The following is a 20,156-nucleotide window of genomic DNA, read 5'->3' as shown; positions in this document are numbered from 1 at the left end:
GCCAAGGGATTGGGTGGCCTGAGAAGCTGAGAATGCCCCTAGCCAACAGCCAACAAGGAAATGGAACCTCAGTCCTACAACCACAGGGAACTGATTTCTGTCAACAACCTAAAGGAGCTTGGCAGTAGATTCATCCTTTGAGCTTCCAGAAAGAAACATAAGCCCAACTACACCTTGATTTTGTCTTATGAAACCTGAGGCAGAAAAAGAATGCAGCCAACCCAAACCTCTGACCTACAAAACAGAGAGGTAATAAACCCATGTTGTTTTAAGCCCCTGAGACTGTGGTTATTTGTTACAACAGCAACAGAAAACGAATATGCATTTTTTTGTACTTGAATCTATCTAATAGTTCAAATCTCAGTGGACATCAGAATCACCTGAGGAGCTTTTTAAAATGCACATGGGCCCCATCCTGAGATTTTAAATTGATGAGGGGGAGGAGGGGAGAACAGAGAGAAGATATCAAGTTTTTGTTTATAGCACTGTAAGTGAAATTTTCCCCAACATTTAAAATTGTTAGATGATTTAACTTTGGGTGGTGCGCAAACAATGCAACATACAGATCATGTATCATAGATATGTTCACTTAAAACCTAGATAATCATAATAATGTCACACCAACAAATTTAATAAAAAATAAAATAAAATAAAGGATGGGTCTGGACTCTTGGGGCATTGGGTCAGTGATGGAAGCTAAATATGTATACAGGGTGTCTCCCCAAAAATGTATACACACTTTAACAGCTGACAGCTCAATTTTGAAGATGAAATGCATTTTAATAAACACTGCCTTTATAATTATTTAAAGTGTGTGTATACATTTTTGGGTACACCCTATATGTTTCTTTACTTATGTTAGAATCACTCCAAAAAGTTCCCACATGCCCATTCCCGGGTAATTCTAACCCTCACGTCCTCAGAGTAAACCACTATTGATTTTCTTCCCCCGCCACAGGTGAGCTCTGCTTATCCTAGAACTTCATATAAAATCGTGCATTGCAAACGTTTGTTTTAAGCTTCTTTCATTCTTGATGTTGCATGGGTGGGTAGCCCATTCCTTTTTTTTGAGTATCATGTTGTATGAATATAATAGTTTATCCATTCACCTGCAGGTGGGCATTTGGGTTGTTCCCAGTTTGAGTCTATTATGAATAAAAGGCTGTTAGAAATATTCTTGTGACATATGCTTTCATTTTCTTAAATTGCTGGATCATAGGGTAAGTATATGTTTAATTTCATAAGAAGCAAGACCTTTCTCTGAAGCGTCTATACCACTTGGGCAGTTCCCGTCTGAGCGAGAACGTCGGTTGCCTACTTCCCCCCTCACCGCCAACGATTTTACTGTGTAGCCCGGGTTGAGAACGACTATATGACATTAAAAATTCCTTCAGGGCAGGACACATGTATTACTCATCTTTACTTTCCCCAATATATTTAGCACAGTCTTTACCAAAACAGGGATTCATGAATCCTATCAAGTTTCATCTTGATTCAGTTTCTGACTTTTGCCATACACATCCAATCTATTAAGTATGTCTTCTATAAGTAAACACAATTAGTATAGAATTTTGAGTAAAGCATTTCATAATCTGTGTAATCATGGATCCAATATTGGTTTTCTCTACCAAATTCTGAGCTGCCTGAGGACATGGCCTTTGTCTGCAGCACCCCTGAATCCAGCGCAGAGTCTCACACATAGCAGGGCCTCAGTGAATGAACAATGTGCTTTGGTGAAAGCAAAATCCTTTCTCCTAAGTTTTTTGTTTATTGTAATCGAAATGACAAGGTATAATTCTCCACTCTGGGAGAGTTCTAGGTCTATAGCTCTCAATACTTTGAGGAACACAGATCCCTCTGAGCATCTGATTAAAGCTATGGATACTCTTTCTCTCACAAAAAAATTATATATACATTCATATACATTAACAATTCTGCATACAATATCAAGCTGTTCACATCCACTCACAAAGCTTATCCATGATCAGAAATCACTGCACTGTGTTTTATATAAAACTACAATCATCTCCCTCACAGTATTTATTGAATATCTGATTTGTCCTGGAATTACATGAGGTCTGAGGGATACTGTGACCAACAAGACACAGTCTCTGCCCTTAAGAACAGGGGCGAGGAAGAGATCACGCACAAGTGACAAGCAATACCATTTGATCAAAATTCTTATGTTCTCAAAATCCATAGCTTTTTTTTTCTTATGCAAACAATCAGGTTTTTAATAAGGGGTATGTCTATAAAAACAGAAGGGGGGAAAAAGGGTTAATGACCAGAGCAAATGATAAACCAGTTTCTGATGCTATGAGGCTGTCAGTCGAGATTTCCGGATGTAAGGCTCAAAGTTTCTTTGGCTGGACTGAGGGCAGTGACTATCTGATCGATCCTCCTTGCCTGCCATTGTGAATGTCTCTGATGATGTCATCAGGTGCTCTGGTGAATTCTGCGTGGCTAACACTGCGTCCTCACCGAGATGGGTTAAACATGAGCTGTTACGGTTTCTCTGAAGTTTACATTATATCCTTTAGCTGCAATTTGCAAGTGCAAGGCTCAGAAAAGTTTGAGTTCTTAATAAATCCAAGTCAAAGGATGGGAGAAAATGAAACATGAGTTTAGACGTCATAGCCAATATTTAAGGAAACTAGAAAAATTCAGGATCCAGTCCAGTTTATAGGTGAAAAATAAAATTTGAAAGACAATGAACTGAAATAGAGTTTAATATCTACAACTGTGTACTATAGATTCTATGGAAACACAATTTCTCTCCCTAAAATCATCCTCATCTTTCTCAAAGATAATCTAATTAGGACTATTTACTGCGTAAGTCTAGTTTCAATAAATCTGGCTTGATTATTTGCATAAATGCAACAAGAACAGCAATTGATCATATAAGCTCTCTTAAATCTGCTTTTTGGAATCTCATAAGGAATCTCCAGGCTGAAGTTTAATTATTAGCCTCTCAAGGCTAAGAAGCTAAGCCATGTAGCTGCCATCAGACTTTGTCTGCAACACCCACAGATTTGGGTGAATTCCTCAAGTTCTCGAGGTCCCCCTCCAAATATTTTAAGGTTCTTTCTTTGCCATCTCCCAGGAAAGCAACCTTTGTTCCTTACCTGGAAAGAATGCCATGCACCATGTAAATAAGCAAGGTACTAGGCGGTTTCTCCAAGGGGTTTTTATTGGCTTCCAAAGTCAGTCTTAATTCCTTAAAGCTTTCTGATGACACCCAGAGTCTATGCATGTCTCTCAAACATAATATACCACTCAGTGTCTTGGTAAATAAAACCAATTTCCAATTGTGTCTTGTTATAAAGAGAACAGATTCTCATTAAATTCATGCAAATAACCGTATTACCATGAAAATTAAATAATACTCATTAAGAGTTTCCAACTTCTAGAGTGATCATATAGGGAGAAAATATGTTTCATTACTGCTTACAAAGGTATAATGTGCCAAAATGCTCTAAGGAAAAAAAAGTTTCCTTCTATCTGGAAAACAATTTTTTTAAAAAAATCAGCAATATTTTGAACAGTCATAAAAATAATAATTATCCTCAGTTCTTTCAGTCCCATCTGATCAATTCTTTATCCAGATCATCTGCCAGTATTTCCATAAATCCAGTTATTCCTTAGAGTCTTATAAATCTGCAACCAGTTTAAAGGTATGATCTGAAAATTTATTCTCAGAAAACCCCATTTTAGAATAAGTCAGAGTCCTTTCCATGGATCTTTAAGATGATACCTATTTGCAAATGCATCAGAGTAAAACAATGTCTGTAAATGACAAAACTTAAAATGACACGGTTACAGATCTTACTGTAAGGCAACTGACAAAGAACTTTGCTTTTCAGTCTCGATATAGCTTCCTTAAATCCCTAGTTGTAGGACTTCATTCAGCTAGGTGTCAGGCGGTTCTGAATGATGGTTGTTCTATAGTTTAGTTGTAATTCTGATGTGGTTGTGGGAGGATGCAAGTACTGCATTTACCTACCCAAACTCTTCAAAGATGTCTTTTTGCTTAAGTCTACAACATATGACTAACAACTGGAAATGCAAATAATAACCCTTCGAGGTGATATTCTGGGTACACAGATTGACCTCTGATTTATGTTTCTGGAAGTGAAAGAAGAGGAAGAGTGACAACCTGTCTATGCTGCGTTCTCAGGAATAATTGCTTCTAGAATTAAGCAACCTCCCGGTGAAATGGCTTGTGCCAGGAGTAAGCACTGACGTCCTTTGGTGGTCGTCGAATGGCAGTGTGCTGGAATGGACAGAGTATTTTTTTTAAATCTGGGAAAGAATGTGAAGGTAGCGAATTCTCAACAGGTGACCGGGTGAGACGAGTACGAAGAGCCACAGGACCGTGCGCCTGCACCGAGCACGAGGCCGCGTCAGGAGGAGGCGCGCGGCCTGCAACATCCCGGGGCCTGGGCAGACGTGCTCCCTGGTGCTTCTGGGAAAGCACCATTGCAGCACAAAACTACACTGCTCCTGTGGAAGTCTGAGGGGAGGGCAAATAAAGCGAAAAGAAATATAAAGCTCTAATTTGGGGGCACAGACATGAATTATTCTATATTAGCAGATTTTCCGATTGAAGCTAATTTGTTTAAATGCCAAAATCTTGATAAAATAGTTTTGTTGGCAATCTTTCTAAACCTATTTCACACTCCCTGTCTCCTTAATCAAACTAAGTAAACATAATGTAACATTTTTGATGACTCATTAAGTACATCCATTACTCTGCTGTGCGATAATAGCCATTCCCTGAGAAGCTACTGACTATACAGATTTGCCTGTCTTTGTCAAAACAGCCCCCGCTGTTTGGTTTGGAGACTCAGTGTCTCTCTTTTTTTTTAAAGAATATATCTTTATTGATTTCAGAGAGAGGAAAGGAAAGGAGGGGAGAGAGAGAGAAATATCAATGCTGAGAGAGTCATTGATCGAGCCCGCAACCTGGGCATATGCCCTGACCGGGAATCGAACCCCGATCGCCTGGGTCCTAGGTCGACGCTCAACACGCCCGGCCCGAGGACCCAGTGTCTCTTAAGGTTACATTTCCTCTACATCTCATTAGCAAATCACTTCTTGCTAACGTCCATACAGATGACTAACAGCACTCCCCCAACTTCATCCTTCTAATTCATGACTAACTGGGAACATAACTGTTCTTCAAAGTAATTGATCTAAAATAGCTAGATTTAAAAATTTAGTCACAACCAAAATGCTTGTTTTTAATTAAATTTGTTAGAAAAATCCATTGGATGCGGCTACTGCCTTGTTAATGAAGAACTGCTCAGAGAGGACCAGTGGCAGGCTCCGGGCCCAGTCCCCAGTTTGGAGCAGTTGCTTGTATATTGGTATTTACCTGTGTCTACATGGCCCTTTGAATAGTCCAGGGGAAGAGATTGGGCCAAAATTTTGAAGTAAAAATTGTGGTTATTAAAAATAGGCCATAAATGAGGGATGGAATAAAATTTGTAAGGTTATACAAACCCTGTAATACCCATTTATTCTGGTGCACAGAGTTATTTTTATGTGTTTTCAACTTTTCCAGACTTTTTTTAGACAAATCACCTTTACATAAGTGAAGCATTAATACAACTACAAAGCAACTGTTTTCCTTTATAGATTTCTTTTACTGTACAGCTATATGCAGAGGCCTGTAAATTAAAATTTGTTTCTGTGTATCCTCAATGGATAGGTAAACACTGTGTTTAGGAAGGAACATTTGCTATGATAGCTCATTTGCCGTTGGATTGTAGGCCTGTTAAAACCAGTGCATTGCTCCTGAGGCACCACCCCCATCCCCAATGGTATATCATACCCAAGGATGACAGTTTAAATTCACAATGTGACCCATTACATTCATGTCAATATTCCATGCTCATGCTTGAGCGGTAGGAGCAGCAACTTTGATGGACTAGGCTATGACATTTAAAAAATGGTCCAAACACACAAACATTCTAACTTCTACGGATGCATGTGAATATAAATTCTGTAGCACTTCTTCATGATCAAATTAAAAACAGAATTGATCTAGGAATTATTAATATTCCATTACAGTACACTTAATGATTACTACCTCCCCATGTCAAACTTGTATTCTTTTTTTGTTAAAAATTTGTTTGTACACTTTAAGCAGCATCTGCTCTGTCAAAATGTCCTAACAGACTTCTTTTTGATAGATATTTTTTTAAAGAATGAACATGATTTGTGGGTCTTCAGCGACTTCAAAGTATTATCCTCATTATTGTCACCATTTTTCATTCAAGCTCTGAACCATACCCAAGGGAGCATCATTAGTCTGTCCAGGACGAGCACGTCACTGGAAGCACCAGCACGCTTCCAGATTCCCACGGGGAAAGCAGAAACGCACCACAAACCTCTGCTCACAACTCAGCTGGATTCATTTCACTGAAAAAAGCAATATTCCATATTTTAAGCTAGAACCTTTAAAGCTTTCTCTTTAAAAGCTTGCGAACATAGCTTCTCTCTTAAAAGGCTCTCCTGCTTATACCAGGATGAGCATCCAAGTCCTTTCCTCCCTAGATACTGTTGCTACCAGGTTTCCATGACCTCCTCTGACAGAGCTCACCTCCTCTAGGCAACAGTTGACACTCTTTTTTTAGCTACACTTACATACCACCCATAAGTTCCTATTTTCAACTACATACTCCGAATAAAACTCAGATCAAGTATTTTTGAGAATTCACTGAGGCTTTTCATTTATAAGAAATTCAGACTTGCCCTGGCCGGACGGCTCAGTTGGTTACCTGGGGAGCTCGTCCCAGTATGCCAAGGTTGTGGGTTGGACCCCTGGTCAGGGCACATGCAAGTATCAACCAATGGATGCATAAATAAGTGGGACAATAAATGGATGTTTCTCTCTCTCTCTTTAAAAATTAAAATAATAATAAAAAGTTCAGTTTTTTTTTTCCACACTGGGCCTGCTTCTTTCTCATGTAACTTTTTGGGAGTAATCCTTTGAGAATGCTGCTGCAGCCAAGGTAATTTTCTTTGACTTAAATCTGAACTTTCACTATTAAATACACTTCTGTATCTAAACCAATATATAAAATATGAAAGTTAAAGCTTGAGAGATATTTTAAAAAAACTTGAGAGAGAACTTGAGTTTACAAAGAAATAAGTAATGTTAAGAACGCTTCCAGTACTTAGATGGAAAAGATCCTTAAAGATCATCTATAGAATGTTTGCAACCTCTTCTTTGCCTTGGAATATTCTGCTCAAAAGACATTACTGCATGAGTAAGTTTGAGCACAACAAACAGAGCAAGAAGTTCTGGTCCAGGTGGGAAGGGGTGACAGGGAAGGGTGGGCACTGGGTACTGTGGGCCACAGAAGCCTGAACTGAAAGCCTGGAAGTTATGGCACAGCCCAAGTATCTTATTTTAAAAATTAAGGCACCAAGAGGTGGAATTATCACCCAGAGGCTCTATCAATAGTCACCAGCAGCACCAAGACAACCTGAGAGCTGAACAGAAACCAGAGACAGTGCTAAGCAAGCAAGCTAACATTGGGCTCACTGGAATGCGTTCCAGAGGACACAATGCCGGCCACCGAACACTCATCATCGTATTAATCTTCATAGTGACTCTTAGAGGAAGGTCTTCTTATCCATATATACATGAGAAAACAAAAGTGAAGTTGCCTGGCCAAGGTAAAATATCGAGCTTGCTTTCCAGATCTGCCACTACTCACTTCACACGGCCACAAAGCCCTCCGTTACATTTGGTCTCACAGATCAAACATTAACTCAGAAGAAACAATTAGGGTTTGCCTACTTTTTATTGCTCTTCCACTCCATGTAGTTTAGAGGTGATAGAGGAAGGGACAGAGAGGCAATCTGAGAAAACAATTCTGCAAAAGAAACTTTAATGCTAAGCGCAAAATAATTCCATAAATATATTTCCCTCAGTATGGTCACCACCCACATCCAAGCCACCACTCCTTTCCCGTGGACAGTGGCAACCATCTTTTCCATTTCTACTCCCACTTCCTTCCAAATAATTCTCCACAACATCCGGAGTAATTGGAATAATTTTTTTAATAAATAGATTTACATGACTTTCCAGCTTTCAAGTCTTGACAATAACTCATTCCCATTGCCTTTTTCTCAATACACTATTGTCTTTAATGCTGCTACACAGTTATATGTATGTAAGCTGTTGATCATGACATTCAGTGCTTTGAAAGAGTAGTAAAATTTCATTAACCTAATTTTTATGGGATATATAAGTCTCTGGCTGAATGGAGAGAAACTGCCCCATTTGCTTTTTTTTTAAGTGGACCTTTTTTCATTAAAAGTTTTATTGAGATAATTGTAAATTCACATGCAGTTTGTAAGAAATTATAGATTTCTCACACCTTTTACCCAGTTTACTCCAGCAATAACACTTGAAAAACTATAGTGCAATGTCACAACCAAAATATTGATAGTGATAAAACCCATTCTTGTTCAGATTTCCCACTGTCCTCACTGATAATGCTGGAAGCAAAGATGAAAGAAGAGAGAGCAAAAATAGAGGAGAATGTTTTAAGGTCAGCCTTTTGGTAGAAAGAAAAGTAGGGGAATTGTCAGTGTTAAATTTCCAGTCTTCTCCCTGGCTGAAAGGGTCCAATTAGGCAAATAGAGCTCAGAGAGGCAGCTCTGCTCTCTCTTTTTTAGAAGAATCCTTACAGCTCTTGCTATCACCATGTAAACAAGACTTTTTTGGAGTTTGAGCTTATAAAAAATCACTTACCTCTAACTCTTTAATGGCTGGTTGATATTTTTTTTTGCTTTCTCTTTCTTTTTCTTTTTATTGTTCAAAATATTACAGATGTCCCCTTTTTCCCCATTGATCCCTTCCACCCTGCACCCACTCCCCACTGCAGGCCACACTATTGTCTGTGTCCATGGGTTGTGCATATATGCATATAAATTCTTTAGTTAATCTCCCCCACCGCCACCTTCCCTCTGAGATTTGTCAGTCCATGCTTCCATGACACTGAATCTATTCTGTTCATCAGTTTATTAAGTTCTTTAGATTCCACATATAAGTGAGATCATGTAGCACTTGTCTTTCTCTGACTGGCTTATTTCGCTTAGCACAATACTCTCCAGGTCCATCCATGATGTCCCAAAGGGTACAAGATTCTTCTTCTTTATAGCTGCGTAGTATTCCCTGGTGTAAATGTCCCACAGCTTTTTTATCCACTCATCTACTGATGGGCACTTGGGCTGTTTCCAGATCTTAGCTATTGTAAATTGTGCTGCTATGAACATAGGGGTGCATATATTCTTTCCGATTAGTGTTTCGGGATTCTTAGGATATATTTCTATAAGTGGGATCACTGGGTCAAAAGGCAGCTCCATTTTTAATTTTTTGAGGAACCTCCATACTGTTTTCCATAGTGGCTGCACCAGTCTGCATTCCCACCTTTGCTTACTCTTATATCCAACTGTAATACATTAAAAAAGACTAATGGTTATGAACCTGTATAATATAATGTTGTATTTCCTACTTATGTTTCTTCCTTGCCCAACAAGACACATTAATCTTTATTTAAAATGTGTTTTTCTTTGTTGACCTTTTGAGTCTGTGTGAATGCTCCCATCCTCGCTAATTTCTCCATTCTTCTCATAAATTATTTTCCCCTAAATATACCAAATGAAAAAACTGCAATTAAAACAAAACATACAATGCTTTCAGTCAAGTACATATATTAAGGAATGGATGCAGGCAATCTATATATTCTTAGAAACTTCTTTTTCAAAGAACCTCACCTAAATTCTGTGCTTTGGGAACACAAAGGCAAACAAATGCATCTGAATAAGAACTTTTATTGGGATTCTACCCAACAGAATATGTAACAATTTAATTCACTGCTATTTATCATTCCATTAATGGAATAAAGGATGCAAATTCCACTAAGCCAGGCATAGATTTCCATTTCTTCAATTTGTATGTCACTCTCCCCTCCAGCTCTGTACCACCCCCCCACACACACATACTCCCTCTCTCACTGTCTCTCTTCACCATTAACTACAAACCTGAGAAAGTGAAAAAACTTTTGATTTTCCCTTGACTGCAAGCTAATTTCAAAGTTAATAAATTCCCAAGTGAAGGACATAGCAGCAAGCAATTTCTACTAAAGAAATCAAATTTATGAAGAGTATTGTAAAGTCAAACATCTAATCATAAGCCTGAAAGGGAGGCGTGTTATTGACTTGCCCAAGCAAGATTTATTTACCTTGCTTTTTAATGATTTCTAGCGAGACTCCCTTTTAACTGGAATTATTCTTAAGGCTATCTGTATATTTAGATTTAGAAGCAGGTATGTTTTAAAACCCTCTGCACATCGCATTGTTTTGTTTTTTAGTTACATTAGAATCATTCTGAAAGTCTTCGGTGTTTTGTTTGTTGTTTTTGTCCTTTCTATCATTAAGATGATACAAATATTCTTAAATTAGAGATTATTTAGCTAATTTTTTTTCTAATTCCCCCAGCACCTACTGAATTCAACTGTTGCTCAAGAAAATAAAGACCTAACTAGGAGTAGGATAAAAACATTAAGAAGAACATTATTTGAGTATGAAATGGCAGGTAGCAATAAGAAAACTGGGATAATAATTAGGGTTTCGTGTTTCACTGTCAAAATCTTCAGTCTGGATGTTCCTCAAAACGTAATTATTGTGCAGCCAATAACTGACCTTCCACCCTGTATGTTCCTATTCATTTTTCACTGGCTCCTATTCTCTTATTTCATATTGTTTCTTCCCTTCTTTCGTGTAAACATACTTTGAAATGGCTATTTCCCCTCTAAATATTTAAATAACTGGTGGCATTACCCAAAGTCCCTGAGTCTCTCCATTATTACATTATATGTAATAAGAAATGGAGGATTATCAACCACCACAATTAGAAATGGAAAGGAGACTGACTGACGATAAAAATGTAGCTTTTCTGTTAAAACCAAGGATAGAGGTTCCTAGGAAACTCAGAAGAAATAAAACTTAGGCAATCGGGAAGGCAAAGGAGCAAGGTACTCCTTGGAGCATGACACAGAGGAACATTCAGGACAATTTTTAAGGCTTATTCTACAAAGAGCTTCAGGATTGTCCGTCTGATGACATGCCAGCACTCTCGCTAGTTCCTTGGTCTCCGCCCTGACAGGACAGGGTGGAAGAGATCCCCAGGCCAGCACAGTCAAGAGTCTGCAACAGCTGCTGAGTCAAGGCTGAAATACCAACAGCCCGTGGTCCTGAGCTTTCTGACCTCGGACCCCATCTGGGGAAAACCCAGGAGAGCCGGGAGACATCCAGCAACGCTTCTCTTACCAGGGAGTTCTAGTCACTTCAGATAACTCACATCTCCATTATATCCCAGGGTCGTCTTGGGGTCTTTAAAGAGTACAAGAGCCAATTTGCTTCCTCAAAGGTTCTTTAAGAGTCCAAGACTAGTTTAAAACCAAACTCTCCACAGTACCTCCACATTTGCAGCATCGAAGATCCAAACCAAATATAAGACAGCAAAACACAGCTAGAGGGACAGGCCCAGGGGAGCCTGTTGTTAACAAGGTAAAAGGCAAGGAAACTACGGGGGTAACCAAGGTTCATTTTCAGGTGCCTACACAATGTTAACACTGACTTTATGAAACAAATGCCTCTTGCGGAGGATTCTGATGGCTACCCTTTGGAACCAACTAGTCTTTGGAAAAAAAGAAAGTCATAAATGACAGGGGTTAAAAAATCTCACGACAAAGGGAGGAAATGTTCAAGGTCAAGGTCTCAGATGGTTCATTTAAAAAAATATGTTTTTATTTTAGAGAGAGGGGAAGGGAGAGAGAGAGACAGGAACATCGATTGGCTGCCTCTTGCATGCCCCCTACTGGGGAATGAGCTAGAAACCCAGGCATGTGCCCTGAATGGGAATTGAACCTGTGACACCTCTTGCTACACGGGTTGATGCTCAACCACTATGCCACACTGGCCGGGCTCAGATGGTTCATTTCAAAGGGCAAGAGAATGTGTGTGTTTAGGCTAAATAGAGATGGGGGCAGGGGTCTCGTCTAATGACACTAATCACACTTGACCCTAGGAGTTGTAAAACATCTTAGGTTCAAATACTGAGGAAGGGATGGAATCCCTTTCTAGTCCAGTTTGAGCTAGGTAAAGAATACAATAGGACTAAATAAAAAGTTATAATTACTCACACTAGATGGGCTAAAGTAATAAGGTCAATATGTAACAATAAAAGCCTCAGTTCAATCCAGGTAACATTAGTGTTTTACCTCATAAACTAATGTACAGGTATATAATTTTTTAAGTTGGGGTGGGGGTGGAAGAAGAAAGGGGTTACCCGGAACCTGTGAGATGATACCATTTTTGTGTTTAACTGTACACATATGTCTGTCTGTCTGTGTGTCATGTGTATAATCACATTTTCCCCAACATTCAAGTTAATATTCCACCCAATAATTAATTTCAGCAGGGAACCAAGAGATAGCTATCGAGAGAGAGAGAGAGAGAAAGAGAGAGAGAGAGAGACTAAAAGAAAAACAGAAGAAAGAAATACAGAGAAACAGAGGGAGAAAGGGAAGGGAAGGGAGGAGGGAGGAGGGAGGAGGGGGAGGAAAGGGAAGGGAAAAGAAAAAGCCACGTAGAAGAGCGAAATAAAACAAAAATGTTTGTAGAAAACCTTTTCTTGCTGAAATCTGCAGTAAAATCCAGATTCCTACGAAAATGCAAAGCTCATCTTGGGTCAGTGAGCAGCTGAGCTTTGCTATGAAAGGAAATCAATATTTTAGTTGACAATTGCCATGCTAAACACCAGTCGTTTTCCGGTGCCACTTGGCTGTCATCTTCCCAGAGTAAATAAAGAAGAGCCTAACGCATATTCCCTCCCCTGGGGTTTGTGAACATGACCGCAACCGCACAACCGCAACAAATCAGCCGGCACATTCCGGGCGGCGGGAATCCAGGACACACGCCTGCCCGGGGAGCAGCGGCGCGGGGCGGCCGGTGTCAGCCGGCCCAGCCCGCATCCGCATCCCCGCCGCGCAACAATTTCCCAGCCGTGAAAAATGCTCCTGTCAATTCCATTTCTGACATAACTGGATAAAAGCCTCACGAATGCCCCCTTAGAAAGACTCCATTATTTTCCACGCAAATCCAGCCAGACTGAAAACAGACTCATTAACCTGTGTCCACAGCGCAGCTTCAGTGACTGTGCAGACCCTGCTGATCACGTCACAGGGTGTCACACTCCAGCCCCTTTTACTTCCCATTCCCATTTGGAACTGGAGCTTCAGAAAAGGCAGCATTTGCTCTATAAACAACCAACTTAAAAAAAATACCTTCCTTCACAGATTGGTGGTCACCAGGGGCAAGAGGTGGGGGACTGGGCAAAGTGGGTAACGGAGGTCAAGGTACAAACTCCCAGTTATAAAATAAGTCGGGGGGACAACGTACAGCATGGCGAGTGTAGTTAATAACACCGTATTGCATTTTTAAAAGTTGCTGAGGGTATATCTCAAAAGTTTCCACCACAGGGAAAAAATATTCTGTAACTATGAACAGTGACAGACGTTTAACTAGACTTATTGTCACCATTTTGCAATATGTACAAAGAGGAAATCCTTATGTCGTACACCTGAAATGAATATAATGTTGCATGTCAGTTATATACACCTCAATAAACATGCCTTCCTTATATAGTAAACTGGAGCTACTTTCCTTCCTGTTGTTTTCATAATGTAATTTTTAACAAGCTGCAATTAAAGTCAGAAAGACTAACAATCTCATTGTACCATATTTTTATAGCTCCGTTCACTTTCCACAGTATACATGTCTTTCCAAATATTACAGAGCTCTATTCTATATATTTTATATAGTTTAAAAGTCACATAAAACATAATAAAGGACTTATCTTTTAACTTGTACATTTCCATATTATGCATGATTCAAATATGTCACCCTTCTTAGCAAATTCATTCAAAGGGACTGATTTCAAAAGAAATCTACAGGTGTACAAAGCTTTTAAAAAGAAGGCTAGAAACAAACAGAACTCTGTAAAAATCACATTCCCAACATACACATTTTATCCTGAACTTCTAAAACAGTCACATCCATGATCAATCACTATGTTGCATTTGATCAAACACACATCTCATTTACGCTGCTATAGAATGTCATGAATTTCAAATGGTCTCCCTGAAAACAATCTGATAAGGAAAAACACTCTGACGGTTATCAATAGAAAGGCTGAGTACAAACAATTCAGGCATTCTATGATTACTCAGACTTAATTCAATCTATTTCCAGAGACAACCTGAGTGGCTCTGTGACTAGGGACTGAACACAGTCTAAACTGCTTCCAATACACTCTGCAAATGCTTTGTTTCCACAGTGAATATACCTTTGTGACCGGCCTCAAGTTCTGACGGTCTACTTACAAATAAATCAAGAACTGCCCAGCAACTATCTGTATGACCAATTATTCCAAATCTACTTATTATCTCTGTATTATCAATTATAATCAATAACTATAATGTGGACTTTTAGGATCTATTAATTGAAGGGTACTTTGCAGTCTGATGCATCAAGGACAAGGCCCAATGGAAACATCAACAGTAAAACCAAAAGCAAAAAACAGAATATTTATGCGATCCTTAGGCTATTTTGGATAGAAATACACACACACACACACACACACACATATATGTATGTATGTGTGTATGAACATAAGTATAGTTTAAAAACCAGTATTTCAATGCTTACTTTCAGCAGATCCTTGGAGAAATCACCACCCTCATTGACCCCTTGGAGGTTTGCAATGAACTCCTGGCAGGTCATCTTCTTTCCAATATTCTGGAATAGAGGCAAATAATACATCATAATGACACATATGAAATTAAGATTCTTAAAAATGTGATTAAGCAATAGAAGATTAATTTGGTTTTACAAAACATGAACACACACACATACCCCAACATATGTATATATAAACATATAATACAAATTTATATGAGTAAGAAAAAGGTGGTTTTTATGCTTTTAAAATTGTCATTAAAATAAATAGCAAAATTATGCCAAACCTTTATTTTAACGTAAGGGAAAAAAATCCATGCTACATTTACATAAATAATATATAATGCAGTTTTTAGTGAAAAACATGGATAAAAATGACATTTTAAAAAATATATGTTTTTATTGATTTTAGAGAGAGAGGAAGGGAGCGGAAGGGGGGGAGAGAGAGAGAGAAACATTGATGTGAGAGAAATGACTATCAGCTGCCTCCTGCACGCCTCCCACCAGGGATCAAGCCCACAACCCAGGCATGTGCCCTGACTGGGAATCAACGGGCGACCTTTTGGTGTCTGGGATGGCTGACGCTCAACCAACTGAGCCACACGGGCCAGGGCAAAAATGACATTTCGAGCTGAACTCTGATAGCTACTTATTGCCTTTTTATTTGTATTTCCTACGTACTGTCAAGAACTGTGAAAGATCTGAAATTTTAGCCTACTTTCAAGCTAACAAGTTAGTCTGTCACAATCTCACGAATGCTGGCAGGAAAAGTAACACTCCTGGGTCAGAGGCCCATGGATTTATTACAATAGAAGTAGCCAGAATATTAGCGTTTTCTTGCTGCAGAGCAGCCTGAGGAGGGCCAGCTGACACCCGCACATGCAGTGGGCTGAGACGTAGGAAAGGATCTCTGAGCTTGGGGAACCCGGGTCTTTGTAATGGGCTGTAAGCATGTCTACCCCTTTGCTCTAAAGGGAGAAACCAGCTCTTCTCTTCCAAAGCTATAAGCAAACCTACCACTGGCTTTGGAGTCACTCTATCTTCCATAGCTGCTCACTACAGAAATAATCTTGAAAAAAACCAGACCAGGACAAAGGCAACCAAAGCTTCTGTTCACCAAATGAAAAAAGCAAGAGTCTCATGGCGAATTGTCTTCAAACACAATTCCCAGCTGATTTAACGAAAAGCTTAACAACAACAAGATCACATTAATATTTAAATGTAATTAGAAAATCTAAAATACAAAAAGCGAAAAGAAACAAATAGGCTCACTGAGAAACTAATAAAAACACTACAACAGAGCATCGCCTCCTATGTCACCTCCAGTCAGCTGGTAAAAGCTGCCAGTTGTGGAGGACCTGGAGGTTCGACCTGGGCACCCAGAGAAACCTGTCCCGAGTGCAGGAGGGGTCAGGGCCCAAGCGGCCAGGTGACCCTCAGCACCGGCACGGCGACCCTGGCAGACACGGTGCCCTGCGAGGCGACGGTTCGTAAAAGACCGAGACGGGTGGGAGCGGCCGCGGGCCGGGCAGGGCGCCTGAGGACGGGATTTACCAGGGATGCGGCCCGGGGGCTGTGAGTTGCTGCTTTGTCATTTGGAAACGCTGTCCCCTTACTATGATCTTTAGGATCTAACGAAAGACTATTTTTTTAATATCGATAGTTAATGTCCACATCAGAAATTCTTTTTATGTTTTAATCAAACTTACAATAAAAAATTTAGAGAACTAGGATACTAGTTTTTTCAAAATTCTTTGGGAAGATTCATTAGCAATATGTTTAAACATCACTGAGTCAAAAATGCTGTTTTAGGACACTATGCGTGTCTATTGTAAGGTGTGAATGAAACTTTCATCATTTAATTATCAAGAACTGTTATTTTTTTAACATTTAAAAAAAATGATAAAATCCCGTTATTTTGGTTTATAAAATCATACTTCGTAATGTCACCCCAATAGATTCAATTTAAAAAACTGAAAAATATATAATGAAATGAGAGAAAAAATTATTCCCCTCTTTTCAAAATGTGTCTCATTATTGTCCTCATCTAACTGGATTGACTGTAACTTCAAGGGCGATGTTAATTAAACACTGTATTTAACATTGTCCAGAGCCAGTTGCTTTTTCCCCTGACATCAGAGAGATTTAATTCAAAAAATAAAAACTAAATTCAGATTTACTTTATTTGCTTATTTGGCATTGCCTTTTGTATACTTTCACAGTCCCCATACCATTGCCTACATTAGTATAAAGATGCCAATTTGACTCACTTGGACTTTGAAACAGCAGAAACAATTGGGGAGGGGATGGACGTGTAAATCCAGACCAAGAAGTGACAATTCCAAGCCTTTCGGTCCTCACAGGAAGGAAGCCTCAGCGCAACCCCCAACAATGTGTCCCAGCCTGCCTGACCAGTGCAGGGAATAAAGACAACCAAGATGCATGACTTTCTCTGGGTCAAAGGTGCCCAACAACTTCTGAAATACTTTATTAACCGAGGCTTTTACATCTGCCGTTTATTACCCTTCTCTGACTCACTGGTCATTTTTCTAGGTACGGTTTAGGAACAAAAGAGCAAAGGGTCAGATTAGTCCATTTTGTGTCTCACTGACAAAATATGTTTAAATGCTCCCTGAGTTTTATACCATTTTTATTACAGACTAAAAATGAAGTCTTTGTTATTAAGAAACACTCTTTATGATAGCTGGATTTTTTTTCTGCTGGTTATACCAAACTGTATCAATTATTATGAAATACAATTATTCAAACAAATACTGTCCGCTGGACAAAGCTAACTCTAATCACTGACTTTGTATTTCAATGATTCATAGGGAACACAGAGAAGCTCACACAGTCATGATTCTATTCATTCTCTTCCCAAACAGATTCATAACTTTGGCAAAAAGTAGACCTGCTCTGAAATAAATGCTGGCCAGCTGCCTGCCAAGGCAGAGCTTTCACAGTACTTTCTTATATCCTGAATTCCTTCCCACTGAAAGAATGAAGCATGGAGATTTGGAAAGGCCTTCTCGTGCACCGAGAGGCACAGAAATCAACGCTTCAAATCAATGCAACAGTTCTAATCAAATCTCAGATGCTTAATGAAAATGAATCTCTGGAGCATTACCTTTCAAATCAAATGAAAATGAATCTCTAGGTCTTTACCTTTAAAATCAGGAGGCACTTTAAATTAAACCTAAAAAGATAATATATAAAACGGAAAATCCACAAAAATAATTATATTTGAAATTCTAAAATACCAGGCAGGCCCAAGTGTTAAATATTTGGTCAAATAAGGGCTGATTTGATTCCCAGTCAGGGCACATTCAGGGAGCTCATGGAGGGCAACCAATAGATTTTTCTCTCACATCAATGTTTCTCTCTCTCTCACCCCTTCCTCTAAGCATGTCCTCCAGTGAAGATTTAAAAAAAAGAAAATTTAAAAACCCCAGAATGAGAGTTCATATCCCGAGACAAACTTAACACTATTCTCCAAAATAATATTACCATTATCAAATATATTTTCAATACAAAGAGCTGTTTTCTCCCTTTGTATTCTTTTAAAGATACATTAAATGTCTTTTAGAGAGAAATTCTTTGGAGGATTTATCATTTCTGAAAAACTTAAGATGTTTTAACACGTTCCCATTTAGAATGTTAAGTAAAAGGCTCATCGGCTCATCTTCAGCCATACCCTACCATGTTTGGGGGAGGGGACAGGAGGCTTCATGGACAAGGGCAGGAGTCTGGAAGAGACAAATTCTATAAATTTCTGTAAATGACCAGATAGGAAATATTTTAGGTTTTACATGCCACAAGGTCCCTGTTACAACTACTCAACACTGTCAGTTTGGTATGAAGATGTTAACAAACAGGTATGGCTGTGTTCCAATAGGACCTGAATTGCTTGATTTTTGCCTGTAGGTCATACCTTACCAACCCCCGATCGAAAATAAAACTAGAAGGAAGTGGCACTGTTACTGAGGAAAGCATCACGAGCAAGCATACAAATAGACTAGGCATCCTGATGTATTCTGTGCCTTAATTTCAGATTTCTTCTTTGTTAAAGTTATGGCATTTTTTCCCCACCCCAGCAGATAATCAGCTCCTAACTTCAGTGGTAACAACGAGAGCAAAGGGAGAAAGTTAAGATGGAGAGTTTCATTCTTAACAGAGTCATCTAGAAATCATCCAAGCTACCCTCCAAAACTCAGCAAGTGTGACCAAGTCTTTGAGCATGCCTTCCTCGACAACTGGGGAAATGGCACCTTCTACAAGCCCCAGCCAAGACTTAAGCTACAGACTCAGTCCTAAGGAAAGGCTGGTAATAGGCCAGCTGTCAAGTATTCACCGGGAAAGCACGTATTCTGACATAGAGGTTAAAGAATTAGGCAAATGGTCCTAAAATTTCTCATTTTTAATAGTATAAAATCCAGAAGCTTTATGGAAAAGATGCTTTTGGAGAAACCAAAGCTCTCATGATCCATTGCTAAAATCTGGCTTCCTCAACCTTGGGATATTAAAAACACAGTCAGCATATTCTCCCACATGATAATCCCACCTCCTCCAACATGTTACAATAAATGGTGAAAACGCATACTACTGATATGTCAATTAAGTTCTGAAGCTCTGCTGAAGCTCCTATTTTTCCTTTGTTTCAAACAAGTTTAATTGTGTTACACTGCCCTCTGGTGTCCATTTTTTTATATGCATGATTCGCGGGTAAAGTAGGATCCTTAGTAAATTTCCAAACCCAGAAGCTACAGCTGTGATGTTCAAAGTGTTCTTTCATGAACCCAATCGCAGAGCTAATGTTAGTGTCACAAGTACAACCTTTATGGATATCTGAAATATTACTGAGTTTTTTTCTGCCACTTGTGTAATACATTGCCATTGAAAGAGGAACCGCAAGGGGTATCAGGAAAAATACGGCAACTGAAAATAATATTGTGATACAGTGGTTCTCAAAGTATGGTTCAGGGATCCTGATTAGGGCGTCCAGGAGGTCAAACTTATTTTTATAATAATACTAAAAACATTTTTTCACTCTCTCACACAAGTTATAGGAAAGTTTTCTAGAAACTACATAATTTGTGCTATGTCGCAACAGACTAAATGCAGAAGCAGAAAATCTAGCTGTCTTCTATTAAGCCAAATGTAAAAGAGATTTGCAAAACACTTTAAATGGTATTTCCTTCACTAATTCTTTTTGTGGTTATAATTATTGTTCACAAAAAGTATGCTATTCATTTAATGGGTTTATTAATGCTATTTTAAAAAATTTAATAAATATTTTAAAATCTTACCCATTTTAGTTTCTAATATGATAAGTA

The 20,156-nt window shown here is 38.9% G+C and overlaps 1 protein-coding gene across 2 annotated transcripts in view; it reads right to left on the bottom strand.

Annotated features, from left to right (window-relative positions):
* Positions 1-20,156, bottom strand: part of PSD3 (pleckstrin and Sec7 domain containing 3) — a 338,824-nt gene that overhangs the window by 168,559 nt on the left and 150,109 nt on the right. For both annotated transcript variants that reach the window (XM_087814210.1, XM_087814211.1), the window contains one exon: positions 14,794-14,883. In XM_087814210.1, the coding sequence (XP_087670336.1) occupies positions 14,794-14,883 (90 nt within the window). The remainder of the gene's footprint in view (positions 1-14,793; positions 14,884-20,156) is intronic.

This window comes from Miniopterus natalensis, chromosome 2 (assembly GCF_054644295.1).
Source record: "Miniopterus natalensis isolate mMinNat1 chromosome 2, mMinNat1.hap1, whole genome shotgun sequence".
NCBI classification, from domain to species: Eukaryota; Metazoa; Chordata; class Mammalia; order Chiroptera; family Miniopteridae; genus Miniopterus; species Miniopterus natalensis.
Note: the sequence above shows the minus strand (reverse complement) of the source record. Positions and strands in the feature narration are given on the sequence as shown.